Below are 20003 nucleotides of genomic sequence, written 5' to 3'. Positions count from 1 at the left end.
AGTGTGTGTGTGTATAGTGTTAGGACAACTTACCACATGTGTAGACTCACTAGCGACTACTGTCATCAAATTATAAAACTATTCCATCACCACAAAGATATCCCTTGTTACACCCTTTTATAGTCATGCCCCCATTTTTAATTCCTGGCAACCACTAATCTGTTTTCCGTCTTTATAATTGTGTCATTTCAGGAATGTTAGATAAATGGAATTATATGGTATGTGATCTTTTCAGATTGGCTTTTTCATTCAGCTTAATGCCCTTGGGATCCGTCCAAGTTGTTGGGTGTATCAATCGTTCCTTCCTTTTTATCGCTGAATAGTGTTCCATGGTATGGATGTACCACAGTTTGCAGAGCCATTCATCTACTGAGGGACATTTTGATTGTTTCCAGATTGGGGCTTATTACAAATAAAGCTGCTGTGAACAATCATGTACGACTTTTTGTGTGAAGAAGATCTCGTATCTCTGTGATAAATGCCCAGGATTGCAATTGTGGGTTGCATGGTAAATGTATGTTTAGTACAAACTTTTAAAGATCAAGTAAGTTTCTCTTTTCAAAAGTAACATTTCCCCATCATAGATTATTCATCTGGTGAGTCAACTGGGCTGAGGGTTGGGTGAGGCATGGGGAGAGTAGGGGAAGTATTGATCACCAAATAAATCATTCTAAACCTAAGAGAAGATATAGTTTTTATGGGCTTCATTATGATACATGGGCTCCAAAATGTATGCAGGTATACCTGTCTATACTGGGAAGTACTCAGGATGAGTGTGGGAAGTCCCATTTCTATCCCTGCAATGGTACTGAGGTAGTAAGCATGAAAATACCAGGGTTAGACCATTTATAACTCAACATGTTGGGAAATTGCAGATACGGCCTTCAGGGTCAAAATTTTTGGACAATAAAATATGACTGTGGCTTCAGATGGGCTGAGATGGAGGCAAAATTAAAGGATCAATGGATGTTGGGCCCTCTCCAAAAGTAACGCTTATGCAGGAATATACTACTGAATAAATACTGGGAATATGCATTCCATTCCTTCTATTTGAGGATATGTGTATTGTAAACAACCATGGCAAGAAGGCAGTCCTGAAGCCTCCTCAGGAACCATGCAGAAGGGGGAGACCTAAGGCAGGCAGGACTCGGGGAGGACTCCAGAATTGTGTGCCACCCTCTGCAAATGCACAAGAGAACCAATTCATTTTTCTGTTTCACAGTCATAATGTCATAAAGTGAGGGTAACATCCTCTAAGCATATACTGCCTTCTTGGCTCAGAGTTGCTAGGGAATATATGCTTTCCTTAACTCTTACAGAATCTCCAGCCCCTGCCTGAGGCTATGGAAGTATCACAAACATTTCACAGCCTGCAAATGATGGGCCTGACCTGGAAGGAGCAGGCAGAAGGACAGGGGACCAGGCATGACACATCTAAACCCACAGATGCCTTGAAGGGAGCTATCACTCTCCCTTATCATCCTTCTCTCCCTCAGGCTCCAAATATTTTCTCTTTACAAGGAGAAACTAGAAATCCGTTAGTTGTGAGCTTATGTTAACTGATGTACAATGGAAGATTTTGGCGCACAATGGATAAACTGAGAAGACCATCAAAAGTCAGTAAGAAAAACATCTCCCATTAAAGTCACAGTGGAAAAGTCGATACAGTATATGACCAGACCATTCACGAAAAGAATAATACAAGTATCTGCTAAACAAAAGAAAAACACTCATCCTCATTAAAGATAAAAGAAATACAAAATTAAAATAATGAGATGTTTTCATTTTGCTATTAATTTGGCAGATTATTTTTTTAAATGGATGACAAAATTAGAGGACGAAAATATACAGAGAAACAAGATACTTATAATGCCTCAGAATACCAGTCTATAAGATGCATATTAATTACAAAGAGGAAAACATTTACCTGGAAGACACCACTTAAACACCTTTAAAGGTGTATAAAGTTAAAATTACTGGGAATGGAGCAAATCGACATTGTGTGTCTCCTGGTATGATGCACTAAGAAAGATACAATATTTTTCTTGTGGTATTCCAGCTAAACCTACAGAACCTGAATATCATGAGAAAACATCAAACAAACCCAGACTGAGGAATATTATACAAAATAACTGGCCTGGACCCTTCAAGAGTCAAGGTCAAGAAAGGCAAAGAAAGACTGAAGAAATTCCAGGTTGGACTAAAGAGACAATACCAACTAAATGCAATTTATGGTTCTACATTAGATCCTAGAATGGCAAAAGGAGATTAGTAGATCAATTCATAAAAACAGAATAAGGCCCATAGATTGCATACTGTTTCTTCATTTTGATAATTATACCGTGGTTATATATGATGTTAACATTAGGAGAATATTGGTCAAGAGTACATAGGAATTTTTTGTACTATTTTTGCAAACTTTTTAAAGTTTTATTTCAAAATGAAAGTTAAAAATAAAAATGTTTTAAAGAAAATACTTGATGCTGTCCTTTATTCATAAAAACCTAAGTGTCCATAAACAGTAGAATTGATAAATAAATTATATGTTTGTGCAATGGATGCTGCAGGGCATGAAAAATGTACATCCTATATGATTCATTTATGTGAAGTTCAAGAAGAGGTGAAACTATGCTATGGTGACAGAGAGAAAACAGCGGTTACTGGGGGTTAGAGTGGTCTTGACTGGCAGGGGCCTGAGGGAGCTTTTTGAGTTTCTGGAATTGCACTATATCTTTATCTGGGCAATAGTTACTGGGATCTAGACATACAGTCAAATTTATCAGGTTGTACATTTAATATCTCTGCACTTATTATACTGAAGTTATAATAAAGAAAAAGAAAATGGGCAACAAGAAGATAAAAAATGCTGACAATGGGCTAGCAGTCTTGGATTGCTGTTCAGAACAATAATTGAAATACATTTTCCTAAAAGCAATTTGGTAGTTAGTGTGAAGAGCTCTGAAATATGCTTCTCTTCCAGTTCTCAGGAAGCAATTAAATATTTAAACTCCAGTCGAAGTACAAAGATAAACAATGAAACAACTAAATACATACTTTAGGAAATGCTTAAAAAAAATTAAGTTACAATCGTATGATAAACTATAATACAACTATTAAATCATATAATTAAAGAATGTTCGGTTATGTGGGGAAATGCTCATGATATGAGTGACAAAAGTTGATCCCAGTATTATACGTGCACAGGATGTTGATAACTTAAATATTCTATGTTTCCATAGAGATAAAAGGAAACAATACTCTAAAACTTTAATATTTTTCTCTGGGTTGCAAAATTATGACAGGATTTTGTTTTCTTCTTTATACTTTTCAGTGTCTTCCACTATTTCTAACATAAACATGCATTCCTTTAATAGTAGAAAAGCATAAAAATTAATTCCAAAGTATTGGATACCTTCCTAGTTGAAAAAAAAATCAATCAAAATTCAGAAAGGAGAAGAAAACCAACCAATTTCTAACAGAGCCTCCTTTAACTTGTCACGCTTTTAACAAAATCTTTGATGTTCTATTTCACGGCCACCTTTTAAGTCACCTATCAAGAGGGGATGATTTTTTTTTTAACTGCAAAAAAAAAAAAAAAAAAAAGTTCACCTATGCCCTTTCCCCACCAATTAAGCCCTGGCCTCTCAGCTGCCAATATTTTACCCTCAGGAGCCCTCTTTTCACCATCATCAACTCTTCCTCCTGCCCACAGGAGTTCCTGCTTCGATGAGCTGTTTCCCATAAAATTCTATGAGAACAAGGGGGCTTCCCTCGTGGCGCAGTGGTTGAGAGTCTGCCTGTCAATGCACGTGACACGGGTTCGAGCCCTGGTCTGGGAGGATCCCACAAGCCGCGGAGCAACCAAGCCCGTGAGCCACAGCTACTGAGCCTACGCGTCTGGAGCTTGTGCCCCGCAACAAGAGAGGCCGCGATAGTGAGAGGCCCGCGCACCGCGATGAAGAGTGGCCCCCGCTTGCCGCAACTGGAGAAAGCCCTCGCACAGAGACGAAGACCCAACACAGCCAAAATAAATAAATTAATTAATTTTAAAAAAATTCTATGAGAACAAAGTTTTTTGCCACTTGGAAAAAATCAAAACGTACCCGGGGATGACAGAGAGGACATTTCTCCTGGAGGCATGATTACAAATACACGGCATTAACAAAAGCAAGTATGAACCCAGTGTTTTGCTTTGGATCGTTTCATTTTGTTTTCTTAAACAGAGAGGTATAAAACTGCCATAAGCATTTGGAGGACTAGAGGTAATATTTCAAAATAGTTTGAGGAAACCATTACTCCCCTTCCCAAGATGCCTAACCAAGCCCTCAAGATCTCAGGTGCTTCACTCCTCTCCCTCCCATCCACCCTGGCCCAGGCCTAAGGATTTTTTCTTTGTTTTCAAAACACTTTGCTAATTAGCCCACACTGTTTGAAGCAAGAGTGAGAGGAAAAAAATGTGAATCAGTCTTGACTGGATTTTTCAGTATCTCGTTTTCTTAATCTGCAGAAAGTATCTCACCAGGCAAGCAGAATTATAAAGACCAGTGGATGCCCCAATTTTAGCATTTCCATAGTTTTCTAACACAGATAGGAGCCTTCTAAATTTGTTGCCAGGAAACACTGACAGTATTTTCTCCCAGGAAAATTGTATGCCAAATAAAATGTAAGAAGAATGCCTTTGCTCGAGACATAATTCTTATCAGGACAACAGAGGATTTAATCATTAACTATACCCACAGAAGTGAAAGTGCTTTTAAAATTGGAAAGTTTCAACATCTTAATTATAAGAAAGGTAAAATTAGATTAGCCTTGCTGTCAGCAGCCTTCCTAAAACATAGTTATCTCATCACATTTTAAAAGTTGACAGGTGTTTCACCATCATCAATTTTTAGCAATACCTGAACTCCCTTCACAGCCTCCAACAGAAGAAAGCAAACCAATAAAAAAAGTTATTCATTAATCAAAACCTTCATCAGTTTCCTGGTAAAAAGGAAGGAGCTAACACTGAAAAAAGCATTAAGCTAAAGGAGGACACAGCCAGGTAAAGTGGTCAGGGGTAAAATGACCCCAGTTCTGACAGGAGAGGGCAGGTGACCACATTTCTGCCAAGAAAGAAAATGTTGAGTTTAGCACACCCTTACATGCTTCATTCAACAGGGATTGTTAAGTACCTGTTGACAGGTTAATATGTTCCAGGCATATGTTAGACTGGGGATGCACAGGTGAGGAAGAGGACCCTGGTCCCTCCCTCCCTCACAGCTCCCTGCCCCCATTCCCAGCTTCACAAAAATGCTAGAACTAATGATTTAATTGCAATTATGTGCAAGTCTTCAGAGCACCAGAGACCAGCATGTTCTGGTTGCAAGTGGAGAGCCACTCAGGTCCCCTCCAGTGAGAGGAGTTGTAAAGTAATCCTCAGAAGTAAGGAAATACGCCTGCAGCCATACAGCCCGTGTGAGCCCCACCCTGAGCCCCACCCTGAGCCGTTCTACCTCAAAGGCAGCAATCCTCTAGCACCTCCCCCCTCAGAGCGGGAGTCTTTACCATCCAAGACTTGGCTTTTTTCTCCACTTGGAGTTTTTCCTGCTGCTTTTACCACCCACTGGTGCAGACTTTCTGTCCTCCTCTCTCCTGTGGACCTCTGCCTTGCTACTGCTTTCTCTGTCTCAAGGCTTCTGTTTATGACCTCCTTTTTCTCTCTGAAGTCCATCACGACTCTACCATTTGTGTCTCTACGTCTGGGTCTTCCATTCAGAGTCCCTAAGGGAGCAATCTGATTGGTTCCATTAGTCACTCTCCATTACGCAGTATCCCAATTAGGTGAAGTGCCCATGCAGGGCCACTTCAGAAGATGCTGACCAGCCTAAAGTGGCTGCTTTTGACTCAAGGGTTGACCCCTGATCCAATCAGCTTGTAGCCATAATGATGGGGTCCCCTGATTCAAAACATGGCAACCTACGTCTTAAGAAACCATCTGTGGTCTCTTTCCTCCTGAGGCATTTACAGGAGCAGGAGACACTCAAAGTATCACCAAGAACCCAAAACAGATACTGAGGCTTGATTTAACGTTAATCCCATATTGGCTGCTGTTTGAATATAACGTCGCCGTTTCTTAAATGCTTCAGCACCAGGTCCCTCAGCGCCCCACAGATGCACTGCCATCCAATCCCACACTCTTTCCAATTAAGCAGTGACACCCGAGAACCTTTCTCATCACCGTGCCTGAGTTGAAAATTCTGGTCTGGCACATGGGATGAAATTGATTTGCCATCCCCCTGTCTATAGGATGAGGTCCAAATTCTGCAGGAAGCCACACTAAGGCTTTAGCCTGAAACTCTGGCTCTAGCTCAACACTCTATCCAATATAACCTCACCAGTTTCCTTACACAACGTGCGCTGGATATTCTCCATTCGTCCTTCCAGATCCACTCTCCATGTTTCTCCAGGGAGGCCGACCTTCTCGGATTGCATCAGCCCAAGCTCCCTGGCTTCTGATTGAATTTGGATGAGGAGAGGCATTGGCAGGATATGAGAGGGCATACAGAGAAGGAGTTTGAGGTATATTTCCCCCTCTCCTCCTGCCTGGCTATGGCTCTTTCTCTACTAAAGGCCTCAGCTCCAGTCAGGGGCCTCTCTCTGACAGCTAAGCTCTCCTTGGGTCCGGGGTTACCAGACGCTATCCTCTCCCCTTGCCTTTCTAGGCTGAAATTGCCTGCTCCAGGATACTGCATCCTCCCATGCTGATATTTTTCCAGCCCTGCCTACACCTTTGTAAATGATCCCATCTTTGAACTTCCTTCAATTACCCACCCCCTTTTAAAAAATTTTAAATAGACTTTATTTTTTTAGAACAGTTTTCAATTTACAGAAAAATTTATTTTCTTCTATTTATTTATTTAATTATTTTTGGCCATGCTGCATGGCTTGTGGGATCTGAGTTCCCCCAACTGGGGATTGAACCTGTGCCCCTTGCAGTGGAAGCGAGGAGTCCTAACCACTGACTAACCTTGAGTCCTAACCCTGGACTGCCAGGGAATTTCCAATTTAGAGAAAAATTTAGAACACAGTACAGAGAGTTCCCATGTATTCCACATTCTTCCCACATACTCTGCAGCCTGTTTCCTGATCTTTAACGTCTTATTAGTATGATTCACTGGTTACAATACTAACGGGTTATTTTTAACCAAGGTCCATATTTTATTCAGACTTCCTTAGTTTTTACCGAATGTCCTTTTTCTCTGTGCTAGGGTCCCATCCAGGACGCCACAATTACACTTAGTAGTCATATCTCCTTAGGTTCCTCTTGGCTGTGACAGTTTCTCAGACTTTCCTCGTGATGGATGGCCTTGACAGTGTTGAAGAGTACAGGTTTTTTGTAGAATGCCCCTCAAATGGGATTTGTCTGATTTCTTTCTCATGATTAGAATACGGGTTTGGTTTTGGGGGAAGAAGACCACAGAGGTGAAGTGACGTTTTCAGCATGTATCAAGAGTATATCATTTCAATACAAACCAAGAACACACCCATCATTGTGACTTATCACTGTTGACGTCAGCCTTGACCATCTGGCTGAGGTAGTATCTGTCAGGTTCCTACACTGTAAAATCACTCTTTTATTTCCCTCCCTCTTTCCATATTGTACTCTTTAGAAGGAAGTCACTATGTGCAGCTCCCACTTAAGGAGAGGGAAGTTATGCTTCCTCTGTCTGAAGTAGAGTAGAGCCTATGTTCTATCGTTTTTCCTTTTTTCTCTTTTTTTTGGTAAATTGAGGTAAATTATGCATAACATAAAATTCGCCACTTTAACCATTTTTAAGGGTTTCAATGCCCCCTTATCAGTAGGCCATCTGTCTCCTGATGGGACTCTTATTATGCCCAAGTTGAACTTGTCACTATTCATCAAAAATAATGTGTCTCTGTATTTTATTACATGAGATTTCCATGTAAAGAAAAGAGATTCTCAGATTTTCATCTATTTGACTCGTACTGCTCTTTAAGCCTTGACTCAAGATGTCATGGGCTCCCCTAGAGATCACCATTACTCCTGCAATTGTCTCCCTGACCACGTATTTCTCCTTCTATATTCTAGCACTGGTTGCATTGCACCATCTTCTTGGTGGCTTTCCCAGGGCAGGAACTAAATCTTATTTATCTTTGTATCTTTAAGGCTGAGGACTGTTCCAGAAACACGGTAGCTGATCAGTAAATGTTAGCTGGAAATAAAGGAAGCAAAGATGAGATAGAAGCAGAAGTGGCCTATTTTCTCCAAAGATTAAAGAGAATATTAATACCTAAGATTGGTGAGGGTATAGGAAAACCTGCACTCCTAGTTACGTATCCCTCCACCCTTTCTGCAGGACAAGTTGGTAATACCTATTAAAAGCCAAAATATATGCATATTTCTACCCAGCAATTACAAGTCTGGAAATTTAAATTAAGAAAGCAATCAAAGACTGACATCAGTCTTGGCAATGATTTTTGGATTTGACACCCAAAGTAGAGGCAGTGAAAGCAAAAATAAACAAGCTGGACTACATCAAACTAAAAGGCTTCTGCACAGCAAAGGAAATCATCAATAAAATGAAAAGGCAACCTAACTAAATGAGAGGAAATAATTGCAAATCATATATCTGATAAGAGAGGTTAATTTCAAAAATATATTAAGAACTAACACAGCTCAAGAGCAAAAAACCAAACAACCCAATTTAAAAATAGGCAGAGGAACTGAACAGACATTTTTCCAAAGAAGACATACAGAAGAAGAGCCAACAGGTACATTAAAAGGTGCTCAACACCATTCATCATCAGGAAAATGCAAATCAAAGCCACAATGAGATATCACCTCACTTCTGTCAGAATGGCTATTATCAAAAAGACAAGAAATAACAAGCATTGGCGAGGATGTGGAGAAAAAGGAACCCTTGTGCACTGTTGATGGGAATGTAAATTGGTGCAGCCACTATGGAAAACATCATGGAGGTTCCTCAAAAAATTAAAAATAGAACTACCATGTGACCCAGCAATTCCACTCCTGGGTATTTATCTATAGAAAATGAAAATACTAACTCGAAAAGATATATGCACCCCCATGTTCATTGCAGCATTACTTACAACAGCTAAAACATGAAAGCAACCTATATATATATATATAAAATATTCCATTGTGTATATACACATACACATGATGGAATATTATTAAGTCGTAAAAAAGAAGGAAATCTTGTCATTTGTAACAACATGGATGGACCTTGAGGGCATTATGCTAAGTAAAATAAGTCAAACAGAGAAAGATAAATAATGCGGGCTTCCCTGGTGGCGCAGTGGTTAAGAATCCACCTGCCAGGGCAGGGGACATGGGTTCGATCTCTGGTCCGGGAAGATCCCACATGCCGCGGAGCAACTAAGCCCGTGTGCCACAACTACTGAGCCTGCGCTCTAGAGCCCGTGAGCCACAACTACTGAGCCCATGTGCCACAACTACTGAAGCCCACGCACTGCAATGAAGAGTGGCCCACGCTCGCTGCAACTAGAGAAATCCCACGCACAGCAATGAAGACCCAATGCAGCCAAAAATAAATTAATTATTTTTTTAAAAAAAGAAAGATAATTAATGTATGATCTCATTTATATGTGGAATCTAAACAACAAAAACAACAACAAAACTTAACTCACGGATACAGAGAACAGATTGGTGGTTGCCGGAGGTAGGGGTGGGGGAGGGCAATGAGCAAAATGGGTGAAGATGGTCAAAAGGTACAAACGTCCAGTTATAAAATAAGTAAGTCATGGTGATGTAATGAACAGCATGATAACTGTAGTTAACACTATATTGTATATTTGAAAGTTGCCGAAAGAGTAGATCTTAAACTGGTCACAAGAAAAATAATTGTAACTATGTGTGGTGATGGATGTTACCTAGACTTATTGTGGTGATCATTTCACAATATATGCAAATATTGAATCATGTTGTACACTTGAAACTAATATAATGTTACATGTCAATTATATGTCAATTTTAAAAAGAAGACTATCAAGTAATGTGGAAAGATACTTGTACAAAGATTTTTTTTTTTTTTTTTTGGTCTATGCCGCATGGCATATGGGGTCTTACTTCCCCGACCAGGGATCAAACCCGTGTCCAGCACTGGAAGCGTGGAGTCTTACCCACTGGACCACCAGGGAAGTCCCCAAAGATGTTATTTTTAATGCGAAAACTGGAAAGAACCTAAAGGTCCATCAAGAGGCCAACTAAATTATAGTACATCCACGCTGTGTAGTAATATATAGCCATTAAAAATCAGGTTGAACATTTACCGAGTGATTATCTTTGGGCAGTGGTATAATGGGCATGGATTTAACATTTTCTTTGTAGTTTTTCCAAGTTTTCTCATCTGAACAATATCTGCAACTAGAAAAAAAAAAAAGATCAAATGTACCTTTTCAAAGTGGCTTATTTTGCCATTTCCTACCTGAGCATCCATGTAAAGATAATCAAAACTTGAAGATTGATCTGCTGGCCAGTTTAGACATAATCAAGCCAAAACATCAACAGCCACCATGACCTCTGCTTCCAGCCATCACCACCCTCGTCCTGAACACACTAAGGGTGGTGGATCCCAGGGGAAGAGAATTCAGAGCTTCCCCCTTCTGTTTGCCAGCTTCTCTGGGGCCCCACTTCTGACCTGGGTCCTGGACATTGGTTTTTTTTGTTTGTTTTGTTTTTAAAGCCCCTCTAACTGACTATAATGTATAGCCACAGTTGGAAACCCATGGTTCTGTTCTACTCTGCTCACTTTGCAGGTGGGACAACAGAGGCCCAGAGAAGTTCAGACTGATCCCAGGGCAGAGCTAGATCCTGGTCTTTTGATTCCTGGTCCTTTACACTTAAGCAAACCAATAAAGTCAAGGGTGGGGTTTTGTAGATTGACAGACTTGGAGCACCCCAAATGTTTCAAGAGGAAAACGGGAAGTGCAAAGACTTCTAAAAATAACCTAATTTTGACCCCTTCCCCAATCCAAGTTTAGAACTATGTCTGAGCAAATAGTTATCAAAAAGTATTTATTGAGCACAGTACAATTTGGAAAGATTAACCACAGTCTAACATAACAATGGGAAAGGCACTACAAAATCTAACTTAATGCAACTGTGTTGAGTGAGCGAAGATGATAGAAATCAAAATACCATTGTATTCAAGGTTGGCTTTACCCCAGAACAAATAAACCTAATTCCATCCGGGCCTTTGCCCTCCTAGCTGGGTCCTAGGACCCCTGTCTCTTGCTCCTGGTGACTGCCAAGAACGTCCCCCTCTGGTTACCCTTGCAAACCAGTTACACTTGCAAACCAAAAGCAATAGTTTCTCCTTCCATCCAGTCTCTACCCTGCCCCCAACCAGTCCTAACACCTCACACCTTCCCAATGAGACAGATAGAATGAAGCCTCGGATTGTTTCCCTGGAAGGCGTGCACAGTAGAAAGAAGTTTAGACTTAAGTCACCGATCTGACCGTGTGATATCTGGAAAGCCCTCAACAAAGCATTCAACTCTTCAGGACGCAAACCTTTTCTGTCTGTGACATGCATGACTACTGGGAAATCTATGAGGGCCAGTCTGATTTATTCAATGACAGCTTTGTGCAAGCCCAGTCCAGACCTGGTTTGCAAATGTGTAGTTAATCTTGAAGCTAGTGGCGTGTGGTGTTACAAGAATGTGAAAAGGAAGCCCTCACTTAATCATTTCCCTACTTGTCCCTGCTTTAAGCAGTACAAGAAATACAGAAAACATGGGAGGTGAGAAAGATTAGATTTGTTGCAATCTAAAGACCCTCACGGGAAGAAAAGAACTTCACTATTGTTTGAAGTGTCTTAAATCAATACCCTGGTGCTGCCTGACTTCTATGTGGAAAAATTTGATTTTCAATATTTACGCTTCAGTTTTAAAAAATCCTCAATTTCTTATCTTGAATTTTTAGCTCCCTCTTTTTCACGACATAGTGAAGTGTGTTAGATGGGAAGGGGGAAACCCCTACTATTTGCCTCATTGAATGCCCAGGCTGTTCAAGCAGCAAGACACCTTTTTGCAAGAAAATCTGCTTGTTTTGCTTTTAAAGGGCAATTTTATATTGCCATCTGCACTCATTTGTTTACAAAATTCACTGAGCTCCCACATGCCAGGCCATGAGGAGAAAATACTAAGCAAGCTAGACAAGTTGCCTGCATTCTTAGAGCTTATCATTCACTGGAAGAGGCGGGCAATAATCAGATATCCGCACAAAGGTGTGCTTACACAATGTGATAATTGCTGTGAAGAAACACAAGGAGCAAAGAGAACCTATAAAAGGAGGAGGGAGACTGGAAGGTGAGTGAAAGTGTCTCCTGAGGAATTGACCTTTGAAACTGAAGGATGAATGGGAGTTTATTTAGAGAAAGAAGGACCGGGAGCTCAGGCAGGCCAGGCAAAGGCCAGAGGCCAAGGGGAAGAGTAGCTGTTGGAGAGAAGTTTTGTCAGCTGTCCCCTTAAGGTCTCATCAATTATATGGGGCAGGTATGCAATTGTTTTCTTTTGGCAACTCCACCTGTACTTGCAAAGTATTAATCTTCCCAAATCACTTGACACCAACCCACCTTTAAAAACATTAACCCATTATTTATCAAGTGCTCTCATTTTTTTCCCATCACACACCAATGTGGTGATTTCTTATCGTGAATTTTTAGCTCTCTTACTTTTACATGATCGATAGTGACTGAGGTCGTGTGTAGGATGGAAAGGGGGCGACCCTTCCGTTTGGTTCACTGAATGATCAGGGTCTTCAAGTGGCAAGACAACACCTCTCTACAAGAAAATCTGCTCATCTCGCTTTTAAAGGGCAAGATGGTCCTTTTCCAGAATTGAAAGTTACATGACTAAGGGTAATGTTTAAAACAGTTTGAGAAACACTAGGGGGAAAATGCACTCTTCCTCAGCTTCCTGAATTAGGGAGACAGAGTAGACCCTTGAGGAGAGAGCAACAGAGAGCAGCCCGTGCATCTGCCTGTGGGTATAAAGTGTGTGTGCACGGAAAATGCCAAACAGCATTTCAGGATTGAGACTGGTTCTTATTCCTTCCCTCTGCCCCATTTTAAAGACAAAGCAAGAGGAAAGGGGAAGGGGAAAGGGGGCTCTCAAACTCATCTAAAAGTTACTGGGTGTCATGGGGACAGAGAATAAACAACAAGAGATGAAAAAAAAAATACTACGCAGGAAGATTTCTCTGGAGTGGAACCCACCCCCCAGCCTCTAAATTAATCCTACACTTTAATGCCCATAATATTCCATTCCACATGGAAGCCAGGTTCTTCATAATTCCTCAGTTACTAGATCTAGAAATCTACACATAAAGGCCACCCTCCTGTCACCAAAACTTTTAGGAAGAAAAATACGCGGTTTCCTCCACCACGCCCGCAAAGAGTTGTAATTAATACACTGTTTCAGTTTTCATTTGCCACACTTTCTACCTCCCCTCCCCAGAAGGGCAGCTTCTGTGGCGGCCCAGGGCATCTCGCAGCTGCAGGGAGCCCTCCCTCCCAGAGGGCAGCCCTGCGCCCCGGCAGACAGCAGCCCCGGCACGTTAGCATCTGCAGCCTGTCTGGTCCCTCCCCTCTGGAGTCCCTGTGCACTGCGACGACGCGCTGGCTTCCCAAAGCCGCAGTGGATTGTGTAACGACACTGTGAACGCCTAGAGGAGAGCGTGCTTAGCTTCACTCCTGACAGCATCTGTTAAAAGTCACTGGTGCCAGTTAATATGAGACCCACCAGGCAGGAGGGACCCTGAGACTCTGGGGGAAGGAGAGAGCGAAGCGCTGTCTGGACAGCATCACTGGAGGTAGGGGGTGGGCTTTATAAATCTCTCCAGCAGCGATATTTAAACCCGAAATTCTGTCCTTAGAGCTGGCGTTGCAGGACAGGGAAGAGCACGCCGAGCCCCGCTACACGCCTTTAGTGCGGATCAAAGAAAGGGGGATGGGCGGAAACTCAGAATCCGGGGGGGAGTAGTCAGAATCCCTCCTCAGGGAAGCCTCTTGTGAAAATGCCAAGGACGTCTCCGCGCCTCTTTTCAATTATGTAACTCTTACACATTTGGGAGAATATGCATGAACATAAATTTAATTACTTATGAAAGTAGAAAGTCTCCAAATAGGCTGCATTTAAAGCTCTGGGGGCATCTGAAGTCTTACTAGACCTGGTCGCCACCTGGCAGCATTAGAGGATGTCATCCTAGGGATTGGACTCCCACCCACCGCTCCCTGGTACCCACAGCGCGGGCAGCCGGGTCGCCGCTCGGGTATGGGGCCCTCTCGGCTCGGCAGGATCGGCGCGCACCCATCGCCGCGTCGCGGAGTCGCCGGGACCAGCAAGTCCGCAGGCGGCGGGGCGAGCTGTCCCCTCCCCCCACCACTGCGAACACCTGGTCCGCGGTTACCTGCGGGACCGCGACTCTCCGCAGCCCATTGGCCGGCTCCCCGGCGCCCCTGCCTTTGGCCGCGGGGAGATGCCCGAGCCCGGGCGCCCGCGCCGCGCCCTCCGCGGGGCCAGCACAGGGCTCGCCGGGGCCTTCATCCGGCGCGGGGAAGAGCCCGCAGCGGCGCTGGAAGCGGGCGACGAGCTGGGAATCCTGCAGGCTCCAGAGCAGCTCGGCCATGGTGATCCCGGGGCCGCCGCCGCCGCCACCCGGTGCCCCCCGCTCGCACTGTCCCTCCTGCCTTCGCCCTCGCCGGGCCGGGCGCTCGGGGTGGCGGGCGGGGCCCGGGGCGCCAGCCAACAGGTGCGCCGCTCGGGTCCTAGCGCCCGCCCCGCGCACGCGGACGTCCAGGTGTTCGCCTTGACCTTGCGCCAGGCACGCCCGCCCTCCTTTCCTTCCCGGCGGGCTCGGGCGGGCTCGGGCGGTCCCTGGCGTCCGGCCCGCTCGGAACTGGGCGAAAGGATACAGGTGTCTACACCGCGCCTCTCTGCGCCCGACCGCGCCTCCTTCACCCCTCCCGGCTGGTGCAGAAGTGCCACCTAATGGGGAGCGGCCGAGCACGTGTGGACCTGCGTGAGTCCATCCTGGCGTGCGCCGGCTGATCGCTTAGTGACCTTCCTTTCACTTTTGAGCTCAAGAGGAGGTCTGATTTCCCCTCCAGCTCCCCCCATCCCGCCTGTAGTCCTGCCTTTGCCCACTTCCGCCAGGTAGAGGGAGCCCCCCAGGGAAGATTCCCAAGTTCTTGCCAAACTCTGCGTGATGCAACGTCTCCCCACAGGCCCAAACTTCTTTAACCTTGCTCAAGAACCGAGTAGGTTCGAAGTGGATCCTGGGTCATCCTCCGCGTCCCTACCCTTGCCCTTGTGATTTGGCAACTGGGGAACACTTTTAGACAGGTGGAGAGGAAAATTGATTCTCTCTTGGTTTTCCGCATTAAGAAAGATGGCGGTTGCCCCTCTCCTACTTCTTTCTTCCGCTCTGCCTCTAGACCTTTAGACCCGAAGAGAACAAGGTGTTGAAGGACCGCGAGGAGGGGGTTGACTTCTCCCCACACCTGCGCCTGCTTTAGGGATCTCAGCAGAACAGCAAAGAAAACATCCTGCTGGTCGACCTTGGCTTTCCCTCCTCCCTCCTGAATCTTCTAGCGGCACTGCACTTCCTCACAGGGAGTGAAAGACAACAGTCAAATTAGGCCCAGATGACCTGCTTGCAACGAAAGTGCAATTCAATCCTTCTGTCTTCAGTTTGCCGCTGAAGGCTGAGCATTTCCTGGTAGCCCAGTGTAAGTCCTGCTAAGTGTTTGGTTGCACAAATGACTATGGAGGAACACCTGCCACGACCTTGTTTATCCAGATGTCAATTCAGGTCTTTGGGATGTAGCTTTCAAGGATGACGTGGTCTCCCTCATGCCTGAGTTTCCTCTCTCCTTCCCAGTCCTGTCTGGTGAGCAAGATCAAGGTGGCTGAGAGAGCAATGAAACTGTTGGGAAATACCATTTCCCACTTAACTTACAGAAGAAGCACAGAGCTGCCGTCACAATCCAGCTGTGTCACACACAGAGATGGTCAATCCGAGAAGCAGAAGGCTTCTCTCCTCAATGTTGCTGTCATTTACAGTCACTGGGACCAAACCCTGTGGTTTAGTTTTTTGTTGTTGTTTTTGTTTCTTTTTGTGGTTTAGTTTTAACAGCTGGAATTGTAGTGGTTTCGGACCTGTTCTTTTTTTTTTTTAATATTTCATTATTTATTTATTTATTTTTTGGCTGCGTTGGGTCTTCGCTGCTGCGCGGGGGCTTTTCTCTAGCTGTGGCGAGCAGGGGCTACTTTTCCTTGCGGTGCGCGGCCTTCTCATTGCAGTGGCTTCTCTTGTTGCAGAGCAGGGGCTCTAGGCACATGGGCTTCAGCAGTTGTGGCTTGAGGGCTCTAGAGCACAGGCTCAGTAGTTGTGGCGCACGGGCTTAGTTGCTCCGCGGCATGTGGGATCTTCCCGGACCAGGGATCGAACCCTTGTCCCCTGCATTGGCAGGCGGATTCTTAACCACTGCACCACCAGGGAAGTCCCAGACCTGTTCTTTGTATGTGTTAAAAGAAATATGTTCCCCATGAAGACACTTGAGTGATGTTATCTCCCAAATTTGATGCTTCGATTTTCCTTTCTCCCAATTAGCAAAAAGAGGCAAAGCCAAACATGGCACATGGAGCATAAGGCCAAAAAATTGCATATTTAGACAATGCATTATATCCCCTTGGGGACCAGGTACTGACTCCAGCTTCCAGTGGCTTGTGATATCACGGTGTGCCTCACTTTCCTACTGTGATGAAATGATAATCCTCACTTCTTGTCTTTCTTATATGGCTGGTGTGGCAGTGCTTGGCTTGTGGCAGTATCACTCCAATCTCCTTCTCTGTTGTCACAGGGCATTCTCCCTACATGACTCTCTGTGCCCAGATTTACCTCTTCTTATAGGGACACTAGTCATTGGATGAGGGTGCACTCTAAACCAGTCTGGCCTCATCTTAACATGATTACATCTGCAAAAAGGCCACATTCACAGGTTCTGGGTGCATGTGAATTTGGAGGGAATGCTACTCAACCCAGTAAAGTACTTAGTGCCAGGCATGTGCTCAGTACTTTCATACCGTAACTAATTTAATCACACTTTATCCTCCCAGTAGCCCTCTGAAGTAGCCGCTCATCCTTCATGTATTTGACAATTGTGCATTTACTAGTGTCAGACACTCTTCTAGGCCTGGGTATACATCAGTTAAAACATCAGAGGCCCTAGATCGTGAAACTTATATTTTAGTGGGGGAACAGCTAATTAAAAAAATCAAATAAATCTGTACTTTTAGGAAGCGACAAATGCTATGGAGAGGAGCAAGGTGGGTGGGGTAGGGGGAAGACATGTAGGTAAGTTGGTTACCTCCAAGAGGAGGATATTTGTGCAGAGACCTGAAAAAAAAAGAAGGAGCCCCCCCATCCAGATCAGGAGAAACAGCATTCCAGACAGAGGAAGCTGCAGTTGTAAAGGCAGCCCAAGCTCAGCAGTGTCGGAGGAACCACCAGGAGGCCAGCCTGGCAGGAGAGGCTTGAGTGCGGGGATTGACTTGGGAGAGGTGGGATCAAGTAGGGCCATTTAGGGTGTAATAAGGAGTAATACTCCCAGCTCAGAGGTAGGAAACTTGCCCAAAGCCACACAACTAAGTGGCAGAAGAAGGATTCAACTCAGGTCTTTGTGACTCTCAAACGTATTCTTTCCATTACTAAATCACATTCTCTCCTGGAATTTATCTTTACTCTACTTTTGTATTGAAAAGTATTCCCAGTGTGTAATGAGTGCTCAATAAACACTTAGTGAATGTTGTTCTAGACTAAGAGTACCCCTCAGTGAGTTTTTAGAGCTTTGGGAGTTTAGGACTCATTTGCAATTTTTTGCATGTAAATTCTACAACCCTCAGAGGCAAGTAGTTTTATCTCTTTTTTTAGAGGAGAAAACTGAGACTCTGAGATGTGAAGTAATTTTTCCCAAAGTTACAAAATGTATTACATAGTCTTTTCAGGGTCTGCCATCTCACACTGCTCTTATGGGAGGATTTCCTTCCTCCTTCACCCACTCTCTTCCCAGGGGATGGGAAAGGAATGGGAGAGGAGATTGGCAGCCATCGTCTGAGCCATATGACCTGGCCCCCTGGCCGGAGCTAATTGGCCCTGGGCTGGACACCGCTTGACCAAATTTAGGATCATCAAACGCTTTCTCTTTGGGCATTTGGATTCATAGACCCCAGTTGGTATCTGTTGAACTAGGGAGAAGAAAATTCACTAACTGGAGACCACACCATGGGGCAGGCAAGTGGTCTTACTGCTGAGTGCTCACAAGGGAGAAATAAAGCAGACACACAGAGAAGTTAGGCAAGGCAAGCAATAGATCCTGAGAGACAGCTCTGCGGTGCCTCTTTCCAACCATTGTGAAGGTCCTCCTAGCCTGGGTTCCCAAACTACCCCCGAATCCTTGGTAACTCCCCCATTTCTGTTACTTATGGCCTGAAGAGTCCTAACTCAGCCAGCCAGGAATTGGCAGAACACGGAAATGGAGCAGTAACTCCCCACCTTCATGTCACCATCAAGGGGTTACCAAAGCCCTGCCCACCTCTTGCTGCTGGAGGCTTCTTCTTGCTGCCATGGAAACCGATTCTGACCCCTCACCCCAGCCCATCAGGGTGTTGAAAAGGGCTGCAGAGTCCTGGCTTCCTAAGAGATTCTGGAACACAGTGAATCTATTGATATTTCACCTCATGGTGAATCAGACTGCTTTCTAGGCTTTGCTGGAAATCTAGTCACTTTATGTGGGGAAGGCATTCTGAGATCCAAGCTAACTTTTGGCACATAACCCTTTCAAAATTTGCAGACTACTGTATATGTGAATTTGGTTACTGGCAGTCTTTTTTTAAAAGGGTAATTTATATCTTTGCATATATGTTATGTAAAGTAACCAAGGATTAATAGCCTTAGCAGATTAGAGATATATCATTTGTTGACAAATTGATCAAAGCCCTAGGCTCCATGGACTGTTCAGATCACTGACATTTTAAAATGTAAAGGATTAAACGCATCTTTTTTTTCTGGGGTGCAAACCCTTTCTTCTCCTTAACTAATGAAAAACAATTTTTCTATTTAGACAGTTTCAATAAATCATCAAACATAAATTATTTTCTTGGGGTTGGGGGGAAACTTTCAGGCTGAGAGAAATTTCAGGTTAAAACCTTGCTTTAAAAGAAAACAGTTACAGGTGATGTTCCTGTAAACAGGGGGACAGAAAGAGGGCAAGCAGTAAGAAGAAAGGCTGGGAGCCTTGAATTTCTCCTGCAGCAAACAGTCAAGGAATGGTCCAGTTTGCATGCTCTCACAACCATGAATATTGCTTAAGAGTTTGATTTCAGCTGGGACTTCTTGGTTTGAATCCAGTTGAATCAAACCATATGAGACAAAATAGTTTTCCAATGAGTTTTGATGGATTTTGACCACTTTATGAGGAACATGGTAGGGTTTAGCCTGCTCTACCTAACTAAAGAACTTGAGGGAAGGGGGATATCTCATGCCAACCAATTTTAAAAGTCAGTCCTCTTTGTTTGGCTTATGCTTTGATAAAACATCAAACATCTAACAGAGAAAAGGGAACCATTTCTTCCAATTCCATCAGGCTTGCATTGGGGTTGGTCAAGCTCATATACAGAGAGCCCCAATTTAAGACAAAGAAAATGTATTTGACTGTTCACAAGTGGTCTATTAGGATAGTCATTTTTATTCCTAAAGAATAGTCCCTATTAGTATCACTCCTTGTTGAGTCCTTTCCAATAATCAGTTTCCTGGACACTTTTATAATATGATTCAATTTACAGTTTCAGTTAACATAACACTTTCCAAGACTACGTTTACTACATAGATCTGGGTAGAACTGTACCACTTAGTTATCAAAAATTTAAAACCTCATTTACTTCACAATAAGCTTCCC

At 43.8% G+C, this 20003-nt stretch overlaps 1 protein-coding gene across 5 annotated transcripts in view; it reads right to left on the bottom strand.

Moving 5' to 3' along the window:
• The window catches only part of SGPP2 (sphingosine-1-phosphate phosphatase 2), a 142731-nt gene extending 127981 nt beyond the window's left edge, over nucleotides 1-14750 (bottom strand). For all 5 annotated transcript variants that reach the window (XM_059928808.1, XM_059928805.1, XM_059928806.1 and 2 more), the window contains exon 1: nucleotides 14456-14750. In XM_059928808.1, coding sequence (XP_059784791.1) covers nucleotides 14456-14674 — 219 coding nt within the window. In that variant the 5' untranslated portion in view covers nucleotides 14675-14750. The remainder of the gene's footprint in view (nucleotides 1-14455) is intronic.
• Nucleotides 14751-20003: the final 5253 nt, after the last annotated feature.

Source organism: Balaenoptera ricei, chromosome 7 (assembly GCF_028023285.1).
Source record: "Balaenoptera ricei isolate mBalRic1 chromosome 7, mBalRic1.hap2, whole genome shotgun sequence".
NCBI classification, from domain to species: domain Eukaryota; kingdom Metazoa; phylum Chordata; class Mammalia; order Artiodactyla; family Balaenopteridae; genus Balaenoptera; species Balaenoptera ricei.
This window is presented reverse-complemented; position numbering and strand designations above follow the sequence as displayed.